This window comes from Coenobita brevimanus, chromosome 100, assembly GCF_032717465.1.
Source record: "Coenobita brevimanus isolate Jiangsu-jjx chromosome 100, ASM3271746v2, whole genome shotgun sequence".
Lineage (NCBI taxonomy): Eukaryota > Metazoa > Arthropoda > Malacostraca > Decapoda > Coenobitidae > Coenobita > Coenobita brevimanus.
In genome coordinates, this window is record NC_137053.1 from 26,649,751 (window position 1) to 26,676,155 (window position 26,405).

The following is a 26,405-nucleotide window of genomic DNA, read 5'->3' on the forward strand; positions in this document are numbered from 1 at the left end:
GCCTTCGGTAACACGTACAGTAGGCAAGGTCTTTCTTAGTTAAATTAATCCATCTGGAGGCAGCATGGACAACATATCAATGTCTTCACTTTATGAAAGGGGCAAAATGCGTCACCATCCATCCATCCATCATCCAGTCCTATGCCGCCCCTTGAAGACCGTAGGAACCCTGGGCTAGGCAAGTTGGTCCTGACATTTAAGATGAGAGTGACCAACCTCACTCAACCCTGAGTGGGATTACTTGAGCAGTATCCCCAGTCGCCCCTTGGATATAAACCTACACGGCTCAATCCGAATGGAGCACCTTAATTACCCACTAAACCACCAGGCTCCATAAATTGGTTATACTGTTACCACCCAGCATAGTAAATGGTTTCCTGGTGTACAGGAAACCATTTGGCTTGTCGCTCAGTGTAGAATTACCCATAGGCAGAAGGAAGAGGAAAGAATGAAGGAAAGAAAGACAAAAGAGGGGTTGTAAAGTCACACATAGGCAGAAGAAAAAGGAAAGAGTGAAGGGAAGAAAGACAGAAGAGGAATGATGGAAAATAGGAAAGGGCTGACGCCCAAAGCAGCACTACATCGAGTGAGTGGATAGTGATTGCTCCACCTACCACATAAAATGCGTCAGCGTCACCATACTGAAATATTTAATCTCCACTCTTCCCACTTTCCAGATCTGCTTGTTTACCTGTCTGTCCCTCTTCACTTTATGTTGCTAAATATTCTCTCTCTCTCTCTCTCTCTCTCTCTCTCTCTCTCTCTCTCTCTCTCTCTCTCTCTCTCTCTCTCGTTTCCGTCACTTCCGCTAACAGTGCTTGCTAGCTGACCCCCTCTCTGAGTTCCCTCTTCAGAAGTACTCTTCTCCTTTTCTTCTTTTACTTCTAATTCTATTTCCTTTTTCCTCCCCTTCTTCTATCTCCATTTCTCATTCCTATCCTTTTCATCTCCCCTTCTCTCATTTATCCTTTTGATTTCCCCAGCTCTCGCCGCCTTCTGTTCTTCATCCCTCCCTTCTTCAGCTTTCATTTAATTCCTCTTTCTTTCTTTTTCATTTTCTTCTTTTATTTTATTTCCTTTCTCCAGCTTCGATCCTTATCTTCCTCATTCTTTTTTCAACTTCTCTCTTTTACCTTTTTATTGTCTTGTCTTGTACGGCCTCCCATTCGTTACCTTTATTAGTTACTTGCCTGTTTTTTCTCTTAAATTCCTTCCTCTCCTCCCTTTACATCTTTCTTGCAATCCCTCGTCTTCTTCTTCATCGGATTTGGCAGGTTTTCTTATCCTCTGTTTTTCTTTGCCTTTTACTGTTCTCTCCCCCTCTTTCTTCCATTCGTTTTTCATTTTTACCTCCCTTCCCCTTTCATTACATCGTTTTCAATTTTCTTCCCTCCCTCTTGGTTCATTCTTCCATAGTCCCGTGTACTGGCGCCTCCCCTTCCATACTTCACTTTTTCCCACCTAATTTTTCCTTACTTCCTTCCCTGTGTGCCATTACCTCCTGTTTCTCTCCTTGTCGGTATTTCTTACTTACCTATCTCTGTCTCCTTTGCCTTCTTTCTTTCTTGTTCATATTCCATCTTGTCTTCCTTCCATTCTCCGTCTCATTTTCCTTGTTCAGCTTCCTACAGATTTGATTTGATCGTCTTTTGCTCTCATTTATCACTCTCTCACTCACATCCTTGCTCTCCCTCCGCTCTCTTCTTACATCACTGTTTTGTCTCCCTTTCCTCCTCTCCTGCTCCTCCTCTCCTTCCCCTCTAGCTCCCAGCTTTCTTGTTTTCATCCCTCTCTTCTCTTTATGTTTTCCTCCTGTCATTCTTCTTTTCTTTTTCCATCATCGTCTTCACATATATTTCCTTCTACCTCTTTCAACAGTTATATCTCTGTCATTAATTCTTCCTTCTCAGTTCCCTTCATCTTTCTCACCTGGCTTCAGTATTTTTTATCGATTATCATCATTTCTAATATTTATACGTATCTATCCTACATATATATATATATATATATATATATATATATATATATATATATATATATATATATATATATAAATAATGTGCCATGCATCGAACTCACTGGATGGCCAAAACGTTATATTATGTCAAGATGTGGGCTTTCCCGAAGCCAGTTCAAGATGACAAGGACTGAGGAACAAGGGATTCGGGATTTTTCTCTCTTTTCTGCACAAGTCTACATGAAAGCTTGGATGACATCATCACTTCCCATCAAAGCCCCGTTGAACGACCGGACTCTGATGAGAACGCTGATGCAATAACCAAACAAGAAGATCGCCGAGACAACAAAGAAGAAACTATCTACCCACCTATGGTACCTGTCCGAAGAAGGAGTTGCCTTTGCTTTCTTCGATGAGCAGATTTTGATTTATGTGAAGAGCCACGTGGTAAAGGTGCTAGATGATGGGGCAGCTGATAGACCACCCAAGTGTCCTCGGCTTCCTGAGTCGATGTTCCTCACCGATGACGGGCTACATCAACTTGTGACGAAGAACACAAAAGAATTCTTCACCAAGCCGGGTCGGCCAGTGGGATTCCTGACCCAGCCACCGTTGCAGCTGTCTCCGTCGTGAATGACCGGGCAGAACTGGCGGTAGCTCTCGTTCAGGAGTTCAATAAGAAGCTGACTGTGGGGGAAGAGCAGCTTCACTTCCTGCTCCAAGTTGTTGCAGACCACCACCAGAGTCACCCTGTTCCAACGAAGTCTGCCTTACTCAAGAAGTAATGATCGCTCAATAAAATAATATAGTGATGCCGTCCCAACAGACCCTATGCCTTGTATGCCTATGCTGTTTCATGTGTATCTAGTGTGATTAGTGCTTACTGTATCGAGTAAAATATAAATAAAGTAGTTTTCGCTCTTCTTATGTTTCCTTTGGCCCTATAATTTGAAATAAGGGCTGTTTTATCAAGGTGATCCTCTTTACCAGTCGAGGGGGACCCCTAAATGAAGGCTGATTGACGCCAAGCTTTCAGTGTTCAGTTTTTATATTAAGTGGAACTCATACAGTACAGGGGAAGCAATCACAGGAATTCCATCATTCTATTTTTGTCCAACTTATAAGGACTACCCTAATATATATATATATACATATAAATATATATATATATATATATATATATATATATACAGTATACAGTAGAGATAGATAGATAGATAGATAGATAGAAATATATATATATATATCATCAACCTCAGCCATTGCAAGCCTACTGCTGAACAAAGGCCTCCCCCAGCCTTCACGAATTTCTTTACTGGGCCAATCTCTGACACGTTTTGCCCACAAACTTCTCTATCTCATCTCTCCACCTCGTGTCTGGCTTTTTTCTGTTATGCTTACAATCTCTTGGAGTCCAGTCAGCCACGCTCTTGCTTCATTGGTTATCCCTTATTATTGTTATTTGGCATGCTCACCTCCATCTCTGTTGTCTGTTAACTTCTATAAAGTGTTTGACTTCAGTCTGTTGTCTCACCCAGGTTGATAGTCTCCTATCTATCTATCTATCGACAGACTCCTTCATCCCGTAAGGGGTGGCCACAAACAGATCGCCTCCATGTAGCCCTGTCCCTCGCCATTTCATTGCCCTCCCCTCAGCTCACACACCCCTGTCTCATATACCTCTCCACTCCATCCCTCCATCTCATCCTCGGCCTCCCCGACCCTCTCCCCCCTCCGCCTCACTCACATACACTCTCCTCGGTAGCTTCTCGCTCTCCATCCTCTCCACATGGCCAAACCACCTCAGTGTATTTCTCCTGACCCTTTCTATCACATCCACATCGACACCACAACGCTCCTTCACTTCCTCATATGTCAGTCTGTCTCTCCATGTGACTCTACATGCTCCTCTCAAATAACTCATTTCAGTTGCTCTCACTCTTGACTTGTGTCCTTCCAACAATGTCCAAGCTTCACTTCGATACATTAGAGATGGTATCACAATATTATCATGCAGTGACTTTTTTACTTCTATACACACTTCTCTATTTCTTGTCACTGCTTTCAAAGTGCCAGCAACCTTTCTTCCTTGTTGCAACCTTTTAAACTTCGGTTCTTACTCATCACACTACCGAAGTACTTAAATGGACTCACATTTTCCAATTCCTCATCCTCCATCCTCACTGTTTATTCAATTATTTCATTTGTCTCTAAGACCATAACTTTACTCCTCCCCGCGCTCACTTTTAGATTCCGTTTCTTACACGCTCTCCCAAACTCATTCACCAAGCCTTACAGTTCCCCTTCGTCATCGCTGAACAATACTGTGTCATCTTCAAACAACAGTACATGAAGTTTCCAAACGCTGCCCTCTCTCATTAGGACCTCTCCAACGTCCACTGTCCTACCTTGTATCTCTTCTGTAACCCCATCCATATAAGGACTGAACAGCCATGAAGACATGACACAATCTTGTTTCAGTCCAACATTCAGACAGAAAAATTCACTCAGTTCACTATCAACACGCACTGCAGCCTTAGCACCCTCATACATATTCTTCACGGCATTCAACAATTTCCTTCATGTATGTTTAATATTTTCTAAATTCCATGTCTATCCACTCTACCATATGCTTCTTCAAATCCGTGAAGGCAGCATACAATTCCCTTGCCTTCTCTAGGAACTTTTCCACAAAATCCTAAGGATGAATATCTAATTTACACAACTCTTCCCCACCTAACACCTACCTCTTCTTCTCCAACTAATTCCTCTGTTATTTCCCTAAGTCTGTCAGGAAGTATCCTGCCATAAACTTTTCCTGTTACACTCAGAAGACAATTACTCCTATGCCTGCCACATACTTTTTTTTTTCTTTTTCCTTGGTACAGAGAAATAATTATACCTGACTTCCAATCCTCTTAGAGTCAACCTTCTTCCCAGGCCAATCTGCACAACATCCAGACCCATATTATTACTGTCTCATCTCTATGCTCCATCATTTCACCAAACACTCCATCAATTCCTGGGGCTATCCACATTTTGACTTTCTTCATTGCTTCCACTACTTCCATCCTACCGATCTCTTCCTCCCTTCTCACCTCCTTCCTTCTCCCAGCCATTCTCCAGCTACTTATACATGCATTACTTTCATTCTCTATGTTTAACAGTTCCTCAAAAATATTTCCAACAGTGACAATTCCATTGCTCTTTTAAAACGGATTAATTGATATTCCATCGATTTCCTTAGTTTCCATGTCTCATAACAGTACGCCATAGCTGAGATTATACATTCGCAATATACTTTTCTTTTCATACATACTGGCAAGCCAGTTTTCATAATGTCTCTATGTTTACTGAAAGTTTTCCATCTAATTGTAATGCGTCTTTTTATTTTGCCATCATTTGGTCTTTCGTTAGTTTTAGTATTTGCCCCAGGTAATTGTTCTCCTCGATTTCTTCATGAATTTCTTCGCTAATTTTGATGAAGGTCTTTGATGTATCTGGATTAACAATAGTTTTACTCCGGTTCATCTTTAGCCCAACTTTGAGACTTTCTCTGTTCAGGTCATTTAACATTTCTTACAACATCTCTGCTGTTTATGGGATTAGGACAAAGTCATCTGCAATCTTAAATGGTTTAGGTTTTCTCCATTTATTGTTCTCCCGGTCTATCTTTCTTAAAATACTTCCTAGGCTTGCTGTAAATAATATTGGTGAAAAGTTTCTCCCTGACGATTGTCCTTCTCAGTCCTTTTTCCTTGACTCATTGTGTTTTAATTTAACTGTAGCAGTTTCTTTTTTATGTTTTCAAGCAGTGTTACACTGTTTTCATTTACCTCTTTTTCCCGCAATGAATTTATAATTGTTGTGTACAGTCGTGGTCATAAATAATCACCTATCATCTGTTACCCCGTGCCTTTGGCTGGCTCCATTGACCATTTACCCCTGACCTGGCTGTCTATCAGCCCAGTCAGGGGTCATACATGTACGAAGCACAGTTCTAGTACTCATTAACGTCTATATTGTAAGCCTGCAAACCTTCATTCGAATCCATCCACCCACTGTGGAGAAAGAAAACTTGAAATACGCGGAATGGACCACCAGAGGTACAGTATTTCACTGAGTCGAAAGCCTTTTCATAATCAACAAAACATAAGCACAGTGGTTTCTTATATCTTGTAGTTTTCTCATTTAGCGGATTCATTGTGTGAAGATGATCAGTAGTCGAATATCCGCCTCGGAATCCTGCCTGTTCATGAGGTTCGTTTTCTCCCAGTTTTGTTGTTATTCTGTTCCTGATGACTTTAGTGAAGAGTCTGTAAATAACTGGTAACAAGCTAATGGGTTGATAGTTACTAAGATCATTTGAGTCGCCTTTTTTGTACAGCAAAATAATTATTGCATCAAACCATGTTTTGGGAATTTCTTCCATTTTTATACATTGAGTAAATAAGTTGGTGAGCCAGTTTTGTACTCCTACTCCTGCATCCAACAGTAAATCTGCTAGTACTCCATCTTCTCCTGAGGCCTTCTTTCTTTTCATATGTTTAAGAGAAATGTTTACCTCGCCTGGCGTTTCCTCTGGCATTTCAATCGTGTCATCTGAAAAGATAGCTATTGGTATTAATCTCTTTGAGATATATATATATATATATATATATATATATATATATATATATATATATATATATATATATATATATATATATATATATATATATATATATATATATATATATATATATATATATATATATATATATATATATATATATATATATATATATATGTGTGTGTGTGTGTGTGTGTGTGTACATTTATTTATATTTGTATACTCATAAATAATGTTATGAGGTATATATTACGGTGCACACTTAGTCTTTAATTAATCACCAAAAGGAATAAGGTAAAGCTCACAAGAAAAGTAACTTACTTTTACTTCACACGACAACATACACACACCAAAGAAAAAAACAGGAATATTTTACAAAGGGGAATTCACACAGGCCTCAGAATACACATATAAAATTTGTTATTTCTTACCTAACCAGATTACACTCAGTGTAGGCTACGTACTCACAGAACTCGAGGAACTTGGAGAACTTGTTGATGATATAATCCAGATATAATTCACAAACTAGAGTAAATGAAGAAGAGAGCCAAAAATGGGAAATGGGGCACAAACAATGTGTTTTGTAAACAAGGTAACGTATTGCGTAATGTGTGAAAATATGAGGAAAAGTTTAAGAAAATGTAACAAAAGTGCAACGTGACAATAAGTGACAAAAACTGTGAAAATGTGTGTCTCTCACATTGTCCCCGAGCTTATAAAGTAGACTGACTCCACCTCTCTCGGCTAACTAGCCAGTATGCTGTCTTAAGCACAATCTCCAGACATTCACAAACAATGGAGGCACTTGCTACAAATGAGAGCCTTACATAACTCACTCATAACCATGAGTGAGCCGTGTAGAAAGCCAAGAAAACCTTATTCAGATTTCTGTTGCCAAATACTCTCATTTTCCTCCTCCCACACTATAATTCACACCCACTATGGTCAAGGACAAAAGGGTTTTCTGCATACTTTCTGGGAAAAACAACCAACGTGTTATCAACCCAGAAATCAAAAGCTGACCGCTAAGTAAATACAGCGAAGTCTAGGGTTACCCTTACAGGCAGCAAAACTGATAAGAAAAATTATTTATCGATCTTAACGGCTCGCCTCTCTCTCATTACATTATCATTTCATCTTCTATTTCATCTATTCGCTACTGGGGTAACTATGCCAGTGACACCTCCCTTCCTGAGAGAAGAAATTTTCCAAGGGAAATTTCTGGATACTGTACAATTTAAGTTCTGGACATGTATTCTACTAAAATATTAGTAACCCCTTTCACATGTCGTACATCAAGGGAATACTAAAATAATAGGGTCCAGCGGGTCAATCTAAGATTTTTGTCCTTAAATCGGGACAAAGATTTCGGAGGGTGGTGATCAGTGTACACTACCACCTCACCTTACCCTGGACCAACATACACAGAGAAGTGTTGAAGGGCAAGTATGAGTGCAAGTTCTTTCTCAATAGCTGAATAACTTCTCTGGGCCTTATTGAATTTTTTGCTAAAATGGCACACAGGCATCTCAAAGCCTAGGTCATTGTCCTGAAGCAAAACTGTGCCAGCCCCTAGGCCACTGGCATCAACAGCTAATTTAAAGGGTTTATCAAAATTTAGAGCTTGAAGCACTGGGTGACTTGACAGGATGGCTTTGACTTTGGAATGGGCATCCTCACATTCCGGCTTCCACTCATACTTGACCCCCTTTCTTAACAAATCAGTGAGGGAGCTACATGATCAGAGAAGTTCAGGACAAACCATCTGTAGTACCCTACCATACTCAAGAATCGTTGCAACTCTCTTATTTTTGAGTGAGGGGGAATTGACTATGGCCTGAACTTTAACATTAGGTGGACTCACTTGGTCTAATCTGACCACATAACCTAGGTGCTGCACTCGAGCCCTTACAAATTCACATTTTAGTTAAATTAAGCACTAAATTAGCAGAGGACAGTCTCTGCAGCAAGGCATCTAGTTGGCCCAAATGTTGTTCCCAGATGTCACTAAAAATAACATCAACAACCTAAGTCTTACAACCTTCAACATCCTAGGTGAGTTCATTCATCAGCATTTGGAAGGAGGCAGGAAGATTCTGCATACAATAGGGCATGACCTTACATTTATAAGTATTGCCACTGACCATAAAACAGGAAATTTATTGGGGTCCCTTCTGTGAGTGGGACTTGCCAATATCCCTTCATCAAATCTAATTTTGTGATAAACTTTGCACTGCCTATTGTGCCCACACAATCATCTACTTTAGGAAGTGGGTAGGTGTCAGTCTTGGTAAGGGAGTTGACTTTAAGATAATCAATACAAAAGCGATGTGACCCATTGGGTTTTGGAACCACTATGACCGGGGAGCACCACTCACTTTGACAGGACTCAATTAATCCCCGTGCAGCATGTATTCAGTTCTTCTTGAATGATGGTCTGCTTCTGAGGACTAGCCCAGTAGGGGGACTGCTTTACAGGGCTGGCATTTCCAACATCTGTGTCGTGCTGTGCCACTTCTGTCCATCCTGGGGTGTCCCGGAAGACATCGGGGAACTTCCTGAGAAGGGCAACAAGCTCGGCACACCGCTCTGGAGTCAAATGGGAGAGTTTATCAGTTAATGTACTCCAAGCATCCTGGTTTTCCCTCCAACTGGTCGTCTGATCCAAAGTCAAAGTGCAGCCCTCGTCCTCCGCCAACTTGACAGCCGACACCATGCATGCAACACTAGGGGGGTCCACGTCTCGCCCATGCTACTCCTTTAACATATTTACATGGCACAGTCTTCGTTCCTCCCTCCGGTCTGGGGTTAATATGACATAACTGACTTCACCTACCATCTTCTCTACTACACAAGAGCCTGCAAAACTTGCCTGCAGAGGCTGACCATGAATGGGAAGCAAACCAAGAACTTGGTAGCTTGGGTGAAACACTCTGTTCCTAACTTCCTTAGAGTGGTCGTACCATCTCTTCATCCTCTCCTGAGATGACTCCAAGTGTGCCCTGGCTGCTTCCATGCTATAAGCCAGTCTATGTTTAAATTTTGACACGTACTCCAGTAAATTAATTTGGTCATCACCCTTGACCCACTGTTCTTTGAGGAGTATAAAAGGACCTCTTACTTCATGGTCAAAGCTTAACTGAAATGGGGAGTAGCCCAAGGACTTAATCGGTGCCTCTCTGGTTGCAAAATTGGAAGGCAAAAACTTGTCCCATTCCTTTTCATCACTACACAATTTTATGAGCATACTCTTCAAAGTTTGGTAATACCTCTATATTATACCCCGACTCTGAGGATGATACACTGAGGAAATGATCTGGGAGATTCCTAACTCCTTAAGGGTTTGTCTGAACAGTATGGAATTAAAATTGCTGCCTTGATCTGACTGAACTTCCTTTGGGAGACCAAAACGGGTAAAGGTCAGCATCTCTTTTACAACCAATTTAGATGAAATATTTCTCAAGGGAATGGCTTCGGGATATCTGGTGGCCATGTCTAACATTGTGAGAATGTACTGGTGGCCTGAGAAGGTTTTAGGCAAAGGGCCACAACGTCCACAAGGACCCTAGTGAATGGGGCCTCAAACACAGGTAGAGGAATCAAAGGAGCCGCAGGGATGGGCTTACTGCTCTTACCGACCAGCTGACAGGTGTGACATGACCTGCAGAACCGAGAGACATCTCGACGGATTCCAGATCAGTAAAAATGCTGCCAGATGCGGGACAGTGTCTTCCTTACCCCCAAGTGACCTACTAAAGAGGAGTCATGAGCAATGGACATAATTTTTTGCCTATAGGGTCTTGGAACCACTACCTGATGTACAGTTTCCGACTCGTTATAGTGAGCAACACTAGGTCTCCACCTTCGCTTTAACACGTTGTTTGGCCTTAAATAATAACACTCTGTCAGTTCAGACTCACATTCATCTTCCCTAACTCCTGAGTCTGTCAGAGTGGCAATTTCTGGGTCAGATCTTTGCATATCAGCTAACTTTGCACTTACATCAGTCTGGGGAGAATTATCAACCTCTGAGTAATTTAACTGGGCATAAAAGGTATCACCAAACCCAGTATCATCATTGGCATTGCCAGTGCCATTACTGCCAGCATTCTCATGGCTGTCTTTCGCTATCATAGCCCTAGTTACAGCACATGCGGGAAACAGTTTAGGACATACAACTTCCAACTCTTTAGTCCTCAGGGGAGTTTTTGACATGTAGGGAACAGCACTCACCTGTCCTCCCACCAAATCATTACCCAAAAGGAAAGTGACCCCTTGTACAGGTAGCTGGTCAACAATAACCACACGCACTGACCCAGTAACTAACTCTGACTGGAGCTTCATCTCAACTAGGGATACAGATGCAACCTCAGCTAAACCTTGCAACAAGACACATGCATTAGGGTCAGCTACATCAACAATCCCCTTCAACATTAGTGACTGTGAAGCTCCTGTGTCTAAGTATAGTAACTTCCTTACCACCTTTTCCACCAAGTGAAACTAACCTCTTAGATATGAAGTTAGCAAATAAATGATCTGGGGAGGAGTCACTTTGTGTACTGCTTGGGGGAGGTCAATCTGATGGAGTCTTATTCCCACTCTCATCTGAACCTGACGGCTGCACTGCTCCAGTCTTACTAGTGTCTAACATTGGCTCTTTAGGAGTCTGTCTGTCAACCACTGACAGCTCCACTCTGGCCTTATCAACAATATGCACCTGCTGGGGTTGTGTTTGACTGCTGCTAACAATATCTCTGGGTAGCTGCTCTCTGTTGGTGTCAAAAGATCCCCAAGAGTATACCAAAGTATTAGGTTTCACATTGGAACTTTTCCCTCGTTTTTGCCAGCACCAATCCTCCAAGTGCCCAATTTTCTGGTAGTACTGGCAAAACCTGACACTTTTTCTTGTCCCTCTGGCAACATTGTCCCTCTGGCAACACTGTCGTCACTTACTTTTGTGGAATTAACATGCTCTGGGGTTGCATTGTTCCCACTAGTGTCACTTGACATTAACTTGTCTTTACCAGAAAAAGGGTTCACAAAAACTGGTTGGTTCACTCTCCAACATTGACAGATGACTGAGGCTTACATTCATGCTTATGAATTATCCTATAATCATCTGCTCCAACAGCAGCCTCAGTTATGGTATCTAAGTCTTTCTCTACTACCGTAGGTGTGTAGCAATATCCCAATCTATGTTACCAGTGAAGTTCTCCAAGATCAATAATTCCCTTAGTTTTCAGAAATCATCAACATTCTTAGAATGTAACCATTGATCAAATAAGTCTGTGAGTACTCTAGCATATTCCACATGAGTCTGATCTTTCTGTTTGAAAACAGACCTAAATTTAAGCCTATATGCCTCTGGCACAAGTTCATATGCTCTTAGAATAGTCTCTTTTTAACCCGCCCCGTCCCGACCACTTTTTGACCACTGGTACCCCCCAATCCTGACCATTTTTCGACCCTTTTTTTTTTTTTGCTAAAACTTTCACTTTTGGTGAGAAACATCGAAAATTCATAGAGAAATCGCTCACCTGAGGTTTAAAATACTCATTACAGGTAGGAGAGCCTCCTTACCTTACTGGGTTTTCTATCAGGCTGGCACCAAAGAAAACGAGTTCTATGGGAGGATAACTATTTCACACCACTCATAAACGGTATTTATTTATTTACTGTTACGAATTTATATGTAGTACAAGAGTATATTGGTTTTCAAGCAGTAATATAGGCATTATAAGCATTGTTTCACTCACTAATACCTGACCTTTTTTGCCACATTACCTGATCATCATTTCTAACTGTTTCTTCCTCTAATGCTATGTAAAGTTTGTCCTCCACATTGTCATTGATTGGGGAATCACTCTGGCCCTGAATTTCGTACCGTGGCATGACATGGCTATACTGGCCAGGTCACTGATAACAGGTGAATTGCTGAGAAAAGGGCATGCAGGGGGGGGAGGAGGTCATGCTGGGTAAGGCATTGTCTCTGCCTGGCATCTTGTTGAGGAAGGTGTCCCGTGTATATGTACCAAAAATGACTCGCGAAAATTGAAAATTGTGGAAATTATGAACCTTGCAATTGCAGGACGTTGAAGTACGTCCTCGGGATTAGCTGTGACAAAACGTGAGGACGTGGAAGTACGTCCTCGGGACGGCGCGGGTTAACAATCACAGTTAGCACTTTGGTCAACTGATAATGAAATATAAGCCTCTTGAGCTTTTCCTTTCAAAACACTCTGCAGCAGTACTGTCCAAGAGTCTTTTGGCCATGAGAGACGACCTGCCACCTTTTCAGACATATGGAAGCACTTAGTGACATCTTGCTCGTTAAAGGGAGGTATTAGCTTAATATTCCTAGCAACATGAAAAGATTCCCATGCAGATGGACTACTAGTAGCTAGAGGTGAACTGTCAGAGTGCTTCAGTCTGATTTCATGATCCATTTCTTTTTGTCTCATTTGAGCTTGTAATTCTAATTCTCTCGTTTTAGCAGTCGATTCTGTTTCTCTCATTTTAGCATTCCATTCTTGTTCTCTCATTAATGCTTGTAATTCTAGTTCCCTCAGCTTATTTCTGGCTAAGCCAAGTTGAGCTCTTTCACCAGTATCATGAGCAGAAAAATCACTTGGGCCAGGTATCTCCGACGCCAAATGCTCAGGGTCCACACCTTGTGCAGTATCAGACGGCTCAGAACTAACTATGGAGGACTCACTTTGCTCAAACATGTTTTCCAATATTCGATCAAGTAACATAGTGATTGAGGCAGAAGCTCTCAAATGTAAGGCCTGGGCAAGCAATTTGAACTCGTGTTTTGTGAGTGTTTTCACTTTGATTGGGGAAGGCTTATCATTCATTAGGGCCATGGTTTACTGATCATAGTTAAGCAGATAAGAGTAAGCACTGCATATATGGCCAAGGTTGCCAATATTATGTCACAGGGCTATCCTGGCAGGAAGTCGTCAAATTATTATGGGGGTATATTTCGGTGCACACTTAGCCCTTAATAAATCACCAAAAGGGAAAAGGTAAAGCTCACAAGAAAACTAACTTTACTTCACACAACAACATACACACACCAAAGAAGGAACCAGGATTCGTTTTACAAAGGGGAATTCACATAGGCTTCAGAATACAAATATAAAACTAGTTATTTCTTACCTAACCAGATTACACTCAGTGGAGGTTATGTACTCACAGAACTCGAGGAACTTGGAGAACTTGTTGATGATATAATCCAGATAATGAAATACTTCACACACTAGTGTAAATGAAGAAGAGAACCAAAAATGGGAAATGGGGCACAAACAGTGTGTTTTGTAAACAAAGTAACGTATTGAGTAATGTGTGAAAATATGAGGAAACGTTTAACAAAATGTGACAAAAGGGTAACGTGACAGTAATTGACAAAAACTGTGAAAATGTGTTTTTCTCACATTGTCCCCGAGCTTATAAAGTAGATTTACTCCTCCTCTCTCGGCTAACTTGCCAGTAGGCTGTCTCAAGTACAATCCCCAGCCATTCACAAACAATGGAGAAACCTGCTACAAATGGGAGCCTTACATAACTCACGCATAACCATTAGTGAGCCGTGTAGAAAGCCAAGAAAGCGTTATTCAGACTTCTATTGGCAAATACTCTCATTTTGCTCCTCCCACACCGTAAATCACACCCACTATGGTCAAGGACAAAAGGATTTTCTGCGTAATTTCTGGAAAAAACAACTAGCGCATTATCATCCCAGAAAGCAAAAGCTGACCACTAAGTGAACAAAGCGAGGATCTAGGGTTACCCTTACAGGCAGTAAAACTGATAAGAAAAATTAATTATCGATCCTAACAACTAACCTATTTCTCCTTACATTATCATCTCATCTTTCCATTCTCTACTGGGGTAACTATGCCAGTGACAATATATATACATATATATATATATATATATATATATATATATATATATATAGATCGATCGATCGATAGATATAAATATAGATATAGATATGGAGCCTCTGTGTTACAATGGTAGAGTGTGCGTCTCGCACGCTGGTGGATGCAGGTTCGCCTCCTGCCAAAGTTGTAACTTTGGGAAGTGTTCACCAAGCCACTTACTACTTTGGCGGACATAAGGGGTCCTGTGGTTGAACCAGTGTCGCATACTAGTATGCTTGCACCCAATCGGCTTAAGGTGGGCCGATTACACTTGGTTCACAGACTGCACACACATCCAAAGCCACTACAACACTACAGTCACACTCACAAGCACTTCTCACTCTACATACAGTCTCTACCAGTCTAAACCACTGAGTAGAGATGCATTGGCTGTATCGTCCCTGCTTCGGTAGGGATAGGCCGGTCTTGCAATGGACCTCAACAGCAGCTGATGATATATATATGTATATATATATATATATATATTTACATAGAAGCCTCACAGAAGATTAAAAACTTGATAACCTGATGACTAAACTGGAAAACATTAGTTGGGATATTGTAGGTTTGAGTGAGATCCGCAGAAAAGAAGAAAAAGTAATTCAGCTCAAAGACAGCAAACACCTATTTTACTACAGAGGAAAGGAAAATGAAAGAGTTAGTGGTGTAGGATTTCTAATTAACATAAATCTTGCAGACAACATTGTTAAATTCAGCAGTGTATCTGACAGAGCAGCATTTGTTGTCATTAGACTATGCAAAAAATATACCATGAAAGTCATACAAGTATATGCACCAACTTCTCAAAGCCCAGATGAAGAAATAGAAACATTCTCTGATGACATCTCCCAGATTATGGAAGAAGAAAAGACAACATATACTATACTCATGGGAGACTTCAATGCAAAAGTTGGGAAGTCGAAAAATGGAGAAGCATGTATGGGAAAATTTGGAGTGGGAGAAAGGAATGAACGAGGAGAAATGCTGGTGAATTTTACTGAAATGTTTAATATGAGATTAATGAACACATTCTTCCACTAAAGAACAGGAAGAAAATGGACCTGGAGAAGCCCAAATGGAGAAACAAAAAATTAAATCGACTTCATTATAGCAGATAAGAATAACACGATCACAAATGTCACAGTTATCAACAAAGTAAATATAGGTAGTGATCATAGAATGGTGGGTTGCACAGCCAGATTCAATTTCAGAAATGAAAGAAAGAAGATGATTAAAGATAAAAAGATATGCCCAATAACAGTAAATGAAAACAAAGCAGCCTTTCAGTTGGAAACAAGGAACAGATTTCAGGCTCTAAGTAACGCTGAATGTGACATTGATGAGCTGAATGACAGGCTAACAGAAGTGCTAAGAGAATCAGCAGAGGTAGTAGGAAAACCTAATACAACCAAAGCCAAGAAGTATTCAGACAAGACACTCGAGCTTATGAAAAAACGAAAGGAAATTAAAGTAAAGACAAAGACGAAATAGAACGGGCAGAATTAAATAAACTTATCAACAAAAGACAAAGAGAAGAAAAATGAAAGAGAAACATGGATCAGATCAAAGAAACCATCAAAAATGGAAAAAGTCTGAAACAGGTCCTAAGTAAAATGGCACTAGGAAAGCAACAAATGACATCATTGAAAGAAAAAAAAAACGGTGAAATCATTAAATGCAGAGATAAGATGGTGAGGTGAGTTGAAGAATTTTACAAAGAATTGTATGCATCAAAGACAGTAGTACCAATAGCTAACTTTTCAGTTGACACAAGTGAAATACCTGAGGTAACACCAGACGAAGTAAATATTTGTCTTAAAAATATGAAAAGAGGGAAGGCTCCGAGAGAAGATGGAGGAGTAACAGATTTACTGTTGGAAGCCGGAGTAGAAGTACAAAATAGGCTTGCTCACTTATTTACCTACTGTATAAAACAGAAGAAAATTCCCAAAACATGGTGTAATGCAATAGTTATTTTACTCTACAAAAAAGGTGATTCAAAAGATCTTAGTAACTATCGACCCATTAGCTTATTATCAGTCATTTTCAAACTCCTCACTAAAGTCCTTACGAACAGAATAACAACAATCTTGGAGGAAAACCAACCTCGTGAACAGGCAGGATTCCGAAGTGGATATTCGACCATTGATCATCTACATACAATGAACCAGCTAATTGAGAAAACTATAGAATATAATAAACCACTTTGCCTAGGTTTTGTTGATTACGAAAAGGCTTTCTACTGAGTGGAGCACATAGCAATTATAAAATCATTGCGAGAACAAAGAGTGAATGAGAACATTGTAAACCTGCTCGAAAATATATATAAAGAGGGAACTGCTACAGTTAAATTACATAAGGACTCAGAAAATATTATGATTGAGAAGGGCGTGCGTCAGGGAGATACAATTTACAGCATGCCTAGAAAGTATTTTCAGAAAGGTAGACTGGGAAAACAAAGGAGTGAACATTGATGGAGAAAAGCTAAACCATTTAAGATTTGCAGATGTCATTGTCCTAATCTCAGAAACAGCTGAGGCATTGCAAGAAATGTTAAATGACCTGAACAGAGAAAGTCTGAAAGTAGGACTGAAGATGAAACGAAGTAAAACTAAAGTAATGTTTAATCCACAAACACCAAAGAGCGTTATCAGAATAAGCGACAAAATTCTTGAAGAAGTTAGGGAGTACAACTACTTGGGACAAATACTAAAATTAACGAAAGATCATGATAGCTAAATAAAAAGACGCATTACAATTGGATGGAAAGCTTTCGGTAAACATATAGACATTATGAAAAGTAGCTTTCCAGTTTGTATGAAACGAAAAGTATATAACGAATGTATAATTCCAGCTATGACGTAAGGTTGTGAGACCTGGAAACTGACAAAATCAATGGAAAATAAATTAATCAGTTCTCAGAGAGCAATGGAAAGGTCAATGTGGGGAATATCTTTAAGAGACAGGAAAAGATCAACTTGGGTGAGAGAGCAGACTAAAGTCAAAGATATTATAGAAGTTATAAAAGAACAGAAATGGAGGTGGGCAGGCCATATAGCAAGAATAAGGGATAACCGATGGAGTAAGAGGCTGACGGACTGGACACCAAGAGAATGTAAGCGTAGTAGAAAAAGGCCAGACAGGAGGTGGAGGGATGAGATAGAGAAATTTGCAGGGAAAACGTGGCAAAGATTGGCTCAGTCAAGGAATTCGTGGAAAAGGTTGGGGGAGGTCTTTGTTCAGCAGTGGACTAGTTATGGCTGCTGCTGCTGCTGCGATGATGATGATGATGATGATGATGATGACGATGATGATGATATATACACATACACATGTGTGTGTGTTTGGGTGGGTGGCATAAGCGTATAGAGACAGATAGATTTATTCAGCATAATGAAAAGGCAGAGTATTTCATATTTGCATGTACAGTTGGTCGTAAACAGTACTGCTATACACTTATTTTAAACAGCTCTCATCGCCTCTTGCCAGCCTCTGGCATGAAAGTCTTCTTTAGCTTTGCGTGTGTCCGATGATACCGACTACATTAAGAATCCATGCATTTTTTCTGATGTAGCTTTGCCTTTTTATTCATACCAAAGAGTGCGAGCACGTTTACCACCTTTTGAGTGGTGAGGTCTACAAAGGGGGCCCATTTTGATATTGTTTTTTCTCATACCGTTTCTGTGAAGAGACTCTTTCTATCTTGTAGCTGGCATGTAGAAGTGAGGTACTAGACATAAAACCACGAAGAATTTGGTATCAGGGGAATCGTCATATTGCGGCACTATTGCATATACGACATGATTAACCGTACACCTTTTGCCTAATTTGATCCCACCATCCTTTTTTTGTGGGGAGGGAGGTCACCAAAAGTGTTAGGATTTTTTTTATGTAAACTATCAAAATATATAGTGTTGTTATTTTACAAGGACTTTGGGGAATGCGAAAAAAAAAAAAAAAAAGTAAGTTCGACAAGAAAGGGCTCCCAGGGAGTTCAGTACCCGGGCTCTGCAAATTTTTAAAAGGTCAAACACTGGATTTACTCTGTGATCTTGATGTTAATTATTTTCAAAATTGAACGGATTTATCCTTGCCTGTCCCTCAGGCCATCCACCAAGTTTTGTCTCAGTCTAATAAAAATTATTTTAGTTTACTTTGCCCTGTGGCCATGGCCTTTGACGTACTTTCTCAAAGCTGACTATTCATTCTTTCCCGAACCCCAACTTTTCCACGAAGTATGTTTCAAATCGAATAAAAGCTGTCTGAATTACAGGGCTTAACCTTTGACCTTCCTCTGTAATCTTGCCCTCTGACTGGTCGCTCTATAAATGGAATCATTTTATCCTCCTGTTACCCTTAAACTTCCACTATGTCTGATTTAAACTTGATCAAACAAGTTTATATTTCTGTCGCACTGATACTTAAACCTTCGACCTATTATTCCACAAAGCAGTAGGTCCAAATCTTCATTAATCCTCAACACACCCAACAAGTTTGGTTAAATTCAAAGCAAAACTTTGTTATTGTCTTTAAGCATACACACGCGCGTCAGACAAAACAGTACATCCCACCACGACACACGTGTGGGTGTAATAAAAGGCACAAGTGGAAGCCAAAGTTTTCCCAGAATTAATTCACATCAGACAACAAAGAAACGCGCCCAATGAAATCTGTATCCCAATTACACATTATTTCACGGTAAAGATAATATCGATCTTCGAGCTGGCCACTGCAACTCTGAATGCTTCTCTAGTTATAAAACGTTCCACTGACTCTTTCTGTCGGGTAAACCGCAATCTTAAAAGAGAATGATCAAGAGATTGGCTTGTCTTATCATCTGAAGAATGTATTATCAGGTACTTCCATCCTAGTTCTATCTATGTCCTGGAAAGATTTGTTTTAATCCTCCTTATTTCCCTGCATGAAGGTATGAAACGTGAGAGGCGGAGTCTTTGTAGTATTGACAGTCCGTAGCCTCTACCACTCCACCTCCATTAACGTCTCTCTCTCTCTCTCTCTCTCTCTCTCTCTCTCTCTCTCTCTCTCTCTCTCTCTCTCTCTCTCTCTCTCCGAATCATATCACAGCCTCGCTGTCCCAACTCCACCTCTGGCATGCCCTTCCCCTTGTCTTCTATTCCCTTCAGTTGCCTTGCTGTCGCCATGCCTCACTGATCAGTGCACTCATACTCTTCACTCACCTTTCCATTTTCTCATGTTTCCTTCCTCCTTTCCTATTTTTTCTCCCTCTCTCTCTGTTTTATCTTCCTGTCTTCCTCTTCTCTCTTTTTCTCTTCCATTCTGTCTTCCTCTCTTTCTAGTCTCCCTTCCTCAGTTCCTATTCTCTCTTCCCCTTTTTCTGCTCTCTTTCTGTCTCCCTATTCTCTCTTCCTCTTCTTTCTTCCTCTTTTCCTATTCTCTCATCCCTTTTTCCTGCTCTCTCTTCCTCTCTTCCTATTTTCTCTTCCTCTATTCCCACTCTCTTTTCCTCCCTTCCTGTTCTTTCTTTCCCTCTTCCTATTCTGTCTTGCTGTCCCCTCTTTCTCTCTTCCTATTTTCCCTTTCTCTCTCCCTATTTTCTCTTCCCCTCTTTCTGCTCTCCCCTCTTCCTGCTGTCTCTTCCTTTCTTCCTTGTCTTTCTTTTTCTCTTCCTCTTCTCTCATCTTTTCCATATTTTCTCGTCTTCTCTTCCTATATTCTCTTCCTGAATTTCCTGTTCCCTCCCCCTATTTTTTCTTCCTCGCTTCCTATTCACTCTTCTTTTCTTCCTATTCTCTTTTCCTCACACCATTCCCCTTGTCTTCCTGTTCTCTTTTCCTCCCTTGCTTTTTAGTGTTTATCCCTTCCCGTGCTTCCTACCGACATCCTACGAATCGCCTCCTTGTTACCCTGCCATCAGCCGTCTGGCTTCCCTCCCACCAACAAACACCACCCTCTTTCATTTGTTCTCTCTCAGCCTCATCCCTCCATCTCATCATCGGTCTCCTATTTCCACTAATGCACTCCACGTCTCATATACACTGTTCAAGTCAGCCACTCATTTTACCTGCTCTCCCTCTCTCTCTCTCTCTCTCTCTCTCTGTGTATATATATATATACTGTATATGTTTGGGGGGGGGGTGTCCAGGAAGGAAAGGGCATAACTTTGGCAAATGCTAGATGAGGGTATTCTATGCCAAAAGTGTAATATAAATGTCCAAATATCAATCGTGATGAATTTATAATTACTGATGACCTTATGGACTAATTATATATATATATATATATATATATATATATATATATATATATATATATATATATATATATATATATATATATATATAGTACCCACTGCCTACATTGTATGTTTTATAACGCTGCATATAGATAGACAGACAGATAGATAGATAGATAGATAGATATAGATATATTTATATAGATAGACTGATAAACATATACAGTATATATTCAAATCAATCAACTCTGTTCATTTTCCACACACATTGCGGCCCTTCAGCTGTCAAACTGTACATGCAGTTTCCCATTTAGTCCAAATATCTTCAGCATCTTCTACATTCCGTGTCTGCCCATTCTGTCATACACTTTCTTCTCAGGAAGCAGCATACAACTTCATCCCCGTCTCTAAATACTTTTCCACTAAACATCTTAGAACGTATATCTGATCTACATATCATCCCCACTATTTCCTTAAGCCCACTTGCTCCCTTCATTTCCTCGGTTTCAGTAATAACTTAGAGTGGAACATTACAGAATATAAATTATAGAGTTGCAATCGCGTAAAGATGAAGGAGGAACCATTTCTATTGACTCAAAATGGTCTCAGGAATGTGACTCTGCCATTTTCTCTTGCTATTCCCCTTTCACACTTCTATAATTCTCAAGCCTTTTTAGAAATCACACCAGATACCATTTTCCTCTTCTCTCTCTCTCTCTCTCTCTCTCTCTCTCTCTCTCTCTCTCTCTCTCTCTCTCTCTCTCATGCCATTGTACCTACATTAACTCTCTTTTTCCTCCTCCCCCTGCATGCACATCAGTCCTTTGTCCCTCTCCTCCTTCACTTACACCACTACCTTTTACCTACTCTTTTACTCATATTAATTCTCTTTTCTTTCTTCCATCCACACAGACTGTATTTACCTTTATTGTCCTCCACTCACACTATCTCCCACTCCTCCCACTCCATTCACATTAAGTTTCCTTCCTCTCCTCCTCCTCCTCCATCCCTTCACCACTTTAGCCACGCTAACTAGTTCCTCTCCTTCCCCTCCTCTCACACTAACTTTCATTCCTCCTCTGTTCACACTAGCTCTATCTCCTTCCAGCCATACTATCGTTCCCCCTCCTTTAATACTAAATAATCATTTTTCTTCTTATACTAACTTTCTTCTCCTCCTTCCCCTCCATCTCCACCCCTTCACCCTTAAACTAACCTCTTCCCTTCCCTGCCCCCCAGCCCAGCCCACCTCCGTGTCCATCAAGCCCCCTCGTGAGGCGCTGGTGGAGGGGCGGCACACGAGGGTGGAGTGCGTGGCCACGGGAGCCTACCCCTCAGCTGTCATCACCTGGGATAAGACACAGGAGGCAGGATCTACTGTACTCAAGGCCACGGTAACACACTACGCCTACTGTAGGTTGGAAGGTTTGGGGTAATGTCACAGACTTTGTAAGCACTTTGGGGATACTTTGGTGGAACTTTTATGGCACTGCAATGTGGCTTTTAGGCGACATCCAAGAGATTTAGGGGAGGGAGACTTTCAGGGCATCTTAAGAAGAAATGTGTGACTTTAGGAAACTTTGGGTGAATGGATGGGGAGGAGGGCACGTCATCCCTTCAACACCCAGTCACTAACCAACCTGGCAGGTGTGTGTTTCACTCGGCCATGCTAAGCATTAAAATTCTATTTCCACTGGAATGTTGTTAGTGAGACATACGCCCATAGGATATTTCACAGTATTATTTACTTAGGATACACTAACTTCAAGCGGCTTTTCCCGAAATTATTCCTCATCTCCTACGACGCCCTATGTTGGCCAGCTCCATGCTGCCCTTATTTTTTGTAGCATTCTCCTTCTTTCTTGTATTCTTTCGTTCTTTCTTGTTTAATTGTGGTATGTACTGCAGATTTATCTCTACATCCATATCCATATTTCTCTCTCTCTCTCTCTCTCTCTCTCTCTATATATATATATCTATCTATCTATATCTATCTATATCTATATCTATCTATCTATATCTATCTCTATGTATCTATCTATCTATCTATATATATATATATATATATATTGCCGCTTGGAAAGCTCAGTCTTAACAGGAAGGAAATCACTAGGGTTTGGTCAAACATCTTTTTGTTTATCGTCTTACGTTTCGGTTTATACGTCTACCATCAGAGCCTAAAAAGGAAATAACAAAGGACTGTGCATGATAACAAAGAACTATGCATGTAACATTCGTCTTTGCTGACTTTTTTCAATGTGACACTAACACGGAGAGTAGGCCAGCATACTCTCCCAAACACTTTTATCTATCTCAAGCACAATTCTACATGGGCTTTACATACCACACAATGTACAGTGGCCCCTCCAATTACACGGGCTCCATATGCGATTTGCACTATTCACACGGAGAGATAAACCCTACCCTGATTCCTGTTACACGGGAAAGAATCTGGTGTGCCAGGGAAAAGCCCAGAAATCTGCCCCCCCCAAAAAAAAAAAAAAAAAAAAACTAACACACCACTCGCCATCACCTACAAGTGATGACAATGAGGTGGACGACTTTGAGGGGTTCAGTACCTAGCCTCATCCCCTGGAAGGTTTAGAGGCATTGCTCTTTTCTCCTCCTTTAGCCCCTCAACTTCAGCTACATCCCTCCCCGACACCCAAGCATCGCTCCATCCCCTGTCATGATAAGTTATCACCACCCATTTACCACTTTGTACATTCTAAACAACCCATTTTTATGCCCAGTGACGTTCTTAGAGGTTGTATGTTTGCTACAATACAATTAGGTATGATCGGGGTTAGGGTCAAAATTTTAAAAAGGGACAAAAGGGGGACTTTAGAAATTTCTGGAATTTCACCATACCACTTAGCCTTATAACACAGGTTTCCGTGGTAGTATTTTTGCGATTCAGCTTCTGCAGAAAAATTCAATGATACATTAGCCGGGTAACTGGTGGAGTCACTGTACCCTACTAAGTCACAGGGGTTGATGTCAGCAAGGGCAAGCGGCCAGAAAACCTTGCCCATGCTACCTAGTAATGGACCTGAGGGGAGGCGTGGCGTGGACTCCACCTGTGTAGTTTTGGGACCGGGATGGGATGGGGCAGAGATCTGTGCCAGCTGGTAAAAGGCACAGCGGTTTCCAGGCTGCTGCTTCCGCCCAATAAAGGGGGGCTTGAACCTGGGTGTTGCGTCCCAGGAGGCTGCTCAAATGTGCAGCAATAACAGTGATCAGGGGGATGTGCAGTGCGTTCTTGAATGCAAAGCTTTGGAGGCTAGAACTGCGACTGAAGAACTGAGAGGAGGGATGGGACTGGAGTGTATTGGTGTTATGATGAAGATGGGTGGATTGACATGATTTGGGCATGTCTAGTGGATGGAAGATGACAATTGGGTGCAGAAGGTGAGAGGTGTGAACTTCAGGGGTGGGCTTGTGAAAGGCAGACCGAAAAAGACCTGCGACGAGGTCAGAGTGTGATCTCAGGAATAAGGGCCTGTAGTGGAAGGCTGCCAGCAGGTGACCAAGGCCGAGGCCTCCAAGCATGTTGGATCCTTTATAAATGATAACGACGAAGCCTTGTCGTGATGAGTGTAAAATGAATATTTTCGGTTGAAATTAACATACGTGAAGAGACAGATATGAAAGATATTATTTTAGGCAAAATTAAACAGTTATCTCAATTCAGGTGTGGCAGCTAAAAATAATAAAGGTGAATATAAAACAACTCGAATGAATGAATGAATTCTTGCCACACACACTGCATCTTCTAATGCTTTTATTTTTACTTTTTCTTTTATTTTTAATCACCAGACCTGAAATGAGATAGGTTTTCAGTTCTCCGGAAAATAATATTTTTAATTTCATTCTTTTCAAGTAGGCTAACTTCAAAAGAAATTATTAATTTTGTACTTTACACCACACGGCTTTAATGAAGATGATATTATTATTAGTCATTAATACTACAATTTTGCAAAGAAAAATATTACATGCAAGGAAAAATATTACATGCACTATCCTTTGTTATTTCTTTTTTTTTAGGCTCTTCTGATGGTAGACTTACTAGCCTACCGAAACGTTAGCCAGTAACGATGAAGATGGTTAACCAGTCCCTGATGATTTCTCTCTCTCTCTCTCTCTCTCTCTCTCTCTCTCATATATATATATGGTGCTTCTAAGCAATGCCAAATTCGGTAAGGTGTTTCAAATTACCTACAAACTACCCGCATGCTGACGTCCAGGCCGGAATCTTGGCCACCATCTTGACTTTTGCCAGCCAGGAGTGTGCGGGTTATATCAAGAATTTGAAGGGATTTGCATTAAAAAAAAAAAAAGATGAGGGGTCTGAGGATAGCACCTAGGATCCGTACAGAGGAGTTGGCATCACTGAGGGCTTTTACTTGGTATGTTGGAGCCGGGCATGGCGAGATTTTTACTGTTTTTTATTTTTTTTTTTTTTATTCGTTTAAGCCTTTCTCAAGTCACTGTCTTAAGTCTACCTCTGTACAGTAGCCTACGCCCTCACGAAGCATATATGTAGTCTGGTTGAGGTCACTGAGGGTTTTTGGTCGGCAAAATGGGCTTTGGCTGGAGACATTGTTAACTCACTAGCGGATTGCGCGTGCACGGCCTGCCAAGAGTAGAGACAAGAATTTTCATCCCTTCACTATAATGAGAGCTTTTCCTTTTGGTTCATGCTATCTTCAAACGATTTCATTTATCTGTAGAAACTTTTCTACTTTATACAACATAACTTTAGTCATTATTCCCTTACTGTTAGGGTACCCTTATAAACTAAATATTTTTTTCTATAGGCAGCATAAATTTAAAGAACGTCATTGTAGTGAAAAGGTCAAGGTCGAGATAATGTTATGAAATCATGAATTCAAGACCCAAGTTGGGAATTGCTTCTCAAGTTGAAACTTAAGGCACAATTTGTGATTTTTGAGTCAGGGTAAGGACACAGTTTCGAGTTTAGGATAAAAGTAAAAATTCATTTTTTTTTTTTAAGTCACTGTAAAGGTGCGATCACATTAGTACCTGTTTTCATCGGCAAACCAATTTCATGTACAAGCTTTCTGGAACTAGATACAGTTTTTATCACACAACATTGTACCTCGATCATCGATCAGTGACAGTTTCCCCTCTTCTGAGTTCGGCTCAGTTCCCCGGACCCATAACAGCCGACAAGCAGACGATTTTCGGTTAGTTGTGATAAGCCAACTTTCCATGCCTAGTTGGTGGTCGGTCCACAGCACTGGACACAAGACTTTAGCAGCTTTTGAAGACCAGTGAAATATGTGTAGCCTCAGCTACCTATAGAAAGATCTGTAGGTCCACTTACTACTTTGACAGTTCCCTGACAGTCTTGTCCAATAAGTGTCTTTTAAAAGATTTTTTTTTTTTTTCAGAAACATAATCCTTGTGATCTCAAAGGCAAAGGATTTGTCCCATGTTTTTAATCAGTAAGTGCTCAGACTCCCTGCTCATACGGGCCATAATCGTTCCAGGGCCTACCGAAGAAAAAGAATACATGCTTTGTGATGTAAACAAATCAAAGTGCCGTGACACAGTATTTAATATGTCGCCATATTGCATGAACACGACTGTGATTATGCATCTGGTTTGCTTGTTGGGAATCAAAACAGTCCTGGTCCGAGCTTTCCGGCAGTTTCCCTGGCAGAACAG

General features: G+C 40.8%; 1 protein-coding gene across 1 annotated transcript in view; it reads left to right on the forward strand.

The window, feature by feature from the left end:
- Positions 1-26,405, forward strand: part of LOC145414612 (synaptogenesis protein syg-2-like) — a 1,004,755-nt gene that overhangs the window by 737,306 nt on the left and 241,044 nt on the right. Inside the window, exon 7 of the mRNA XM_080284139.1 lies at positions 21,951-22,105. Coding sequence (XP_080140265.1) covers positions 21,951-22,105 — 155 coding nt within the window. The remainder of the gene's footprint in view (positions 1-21,950; positions 22,106-26,405) is intronic.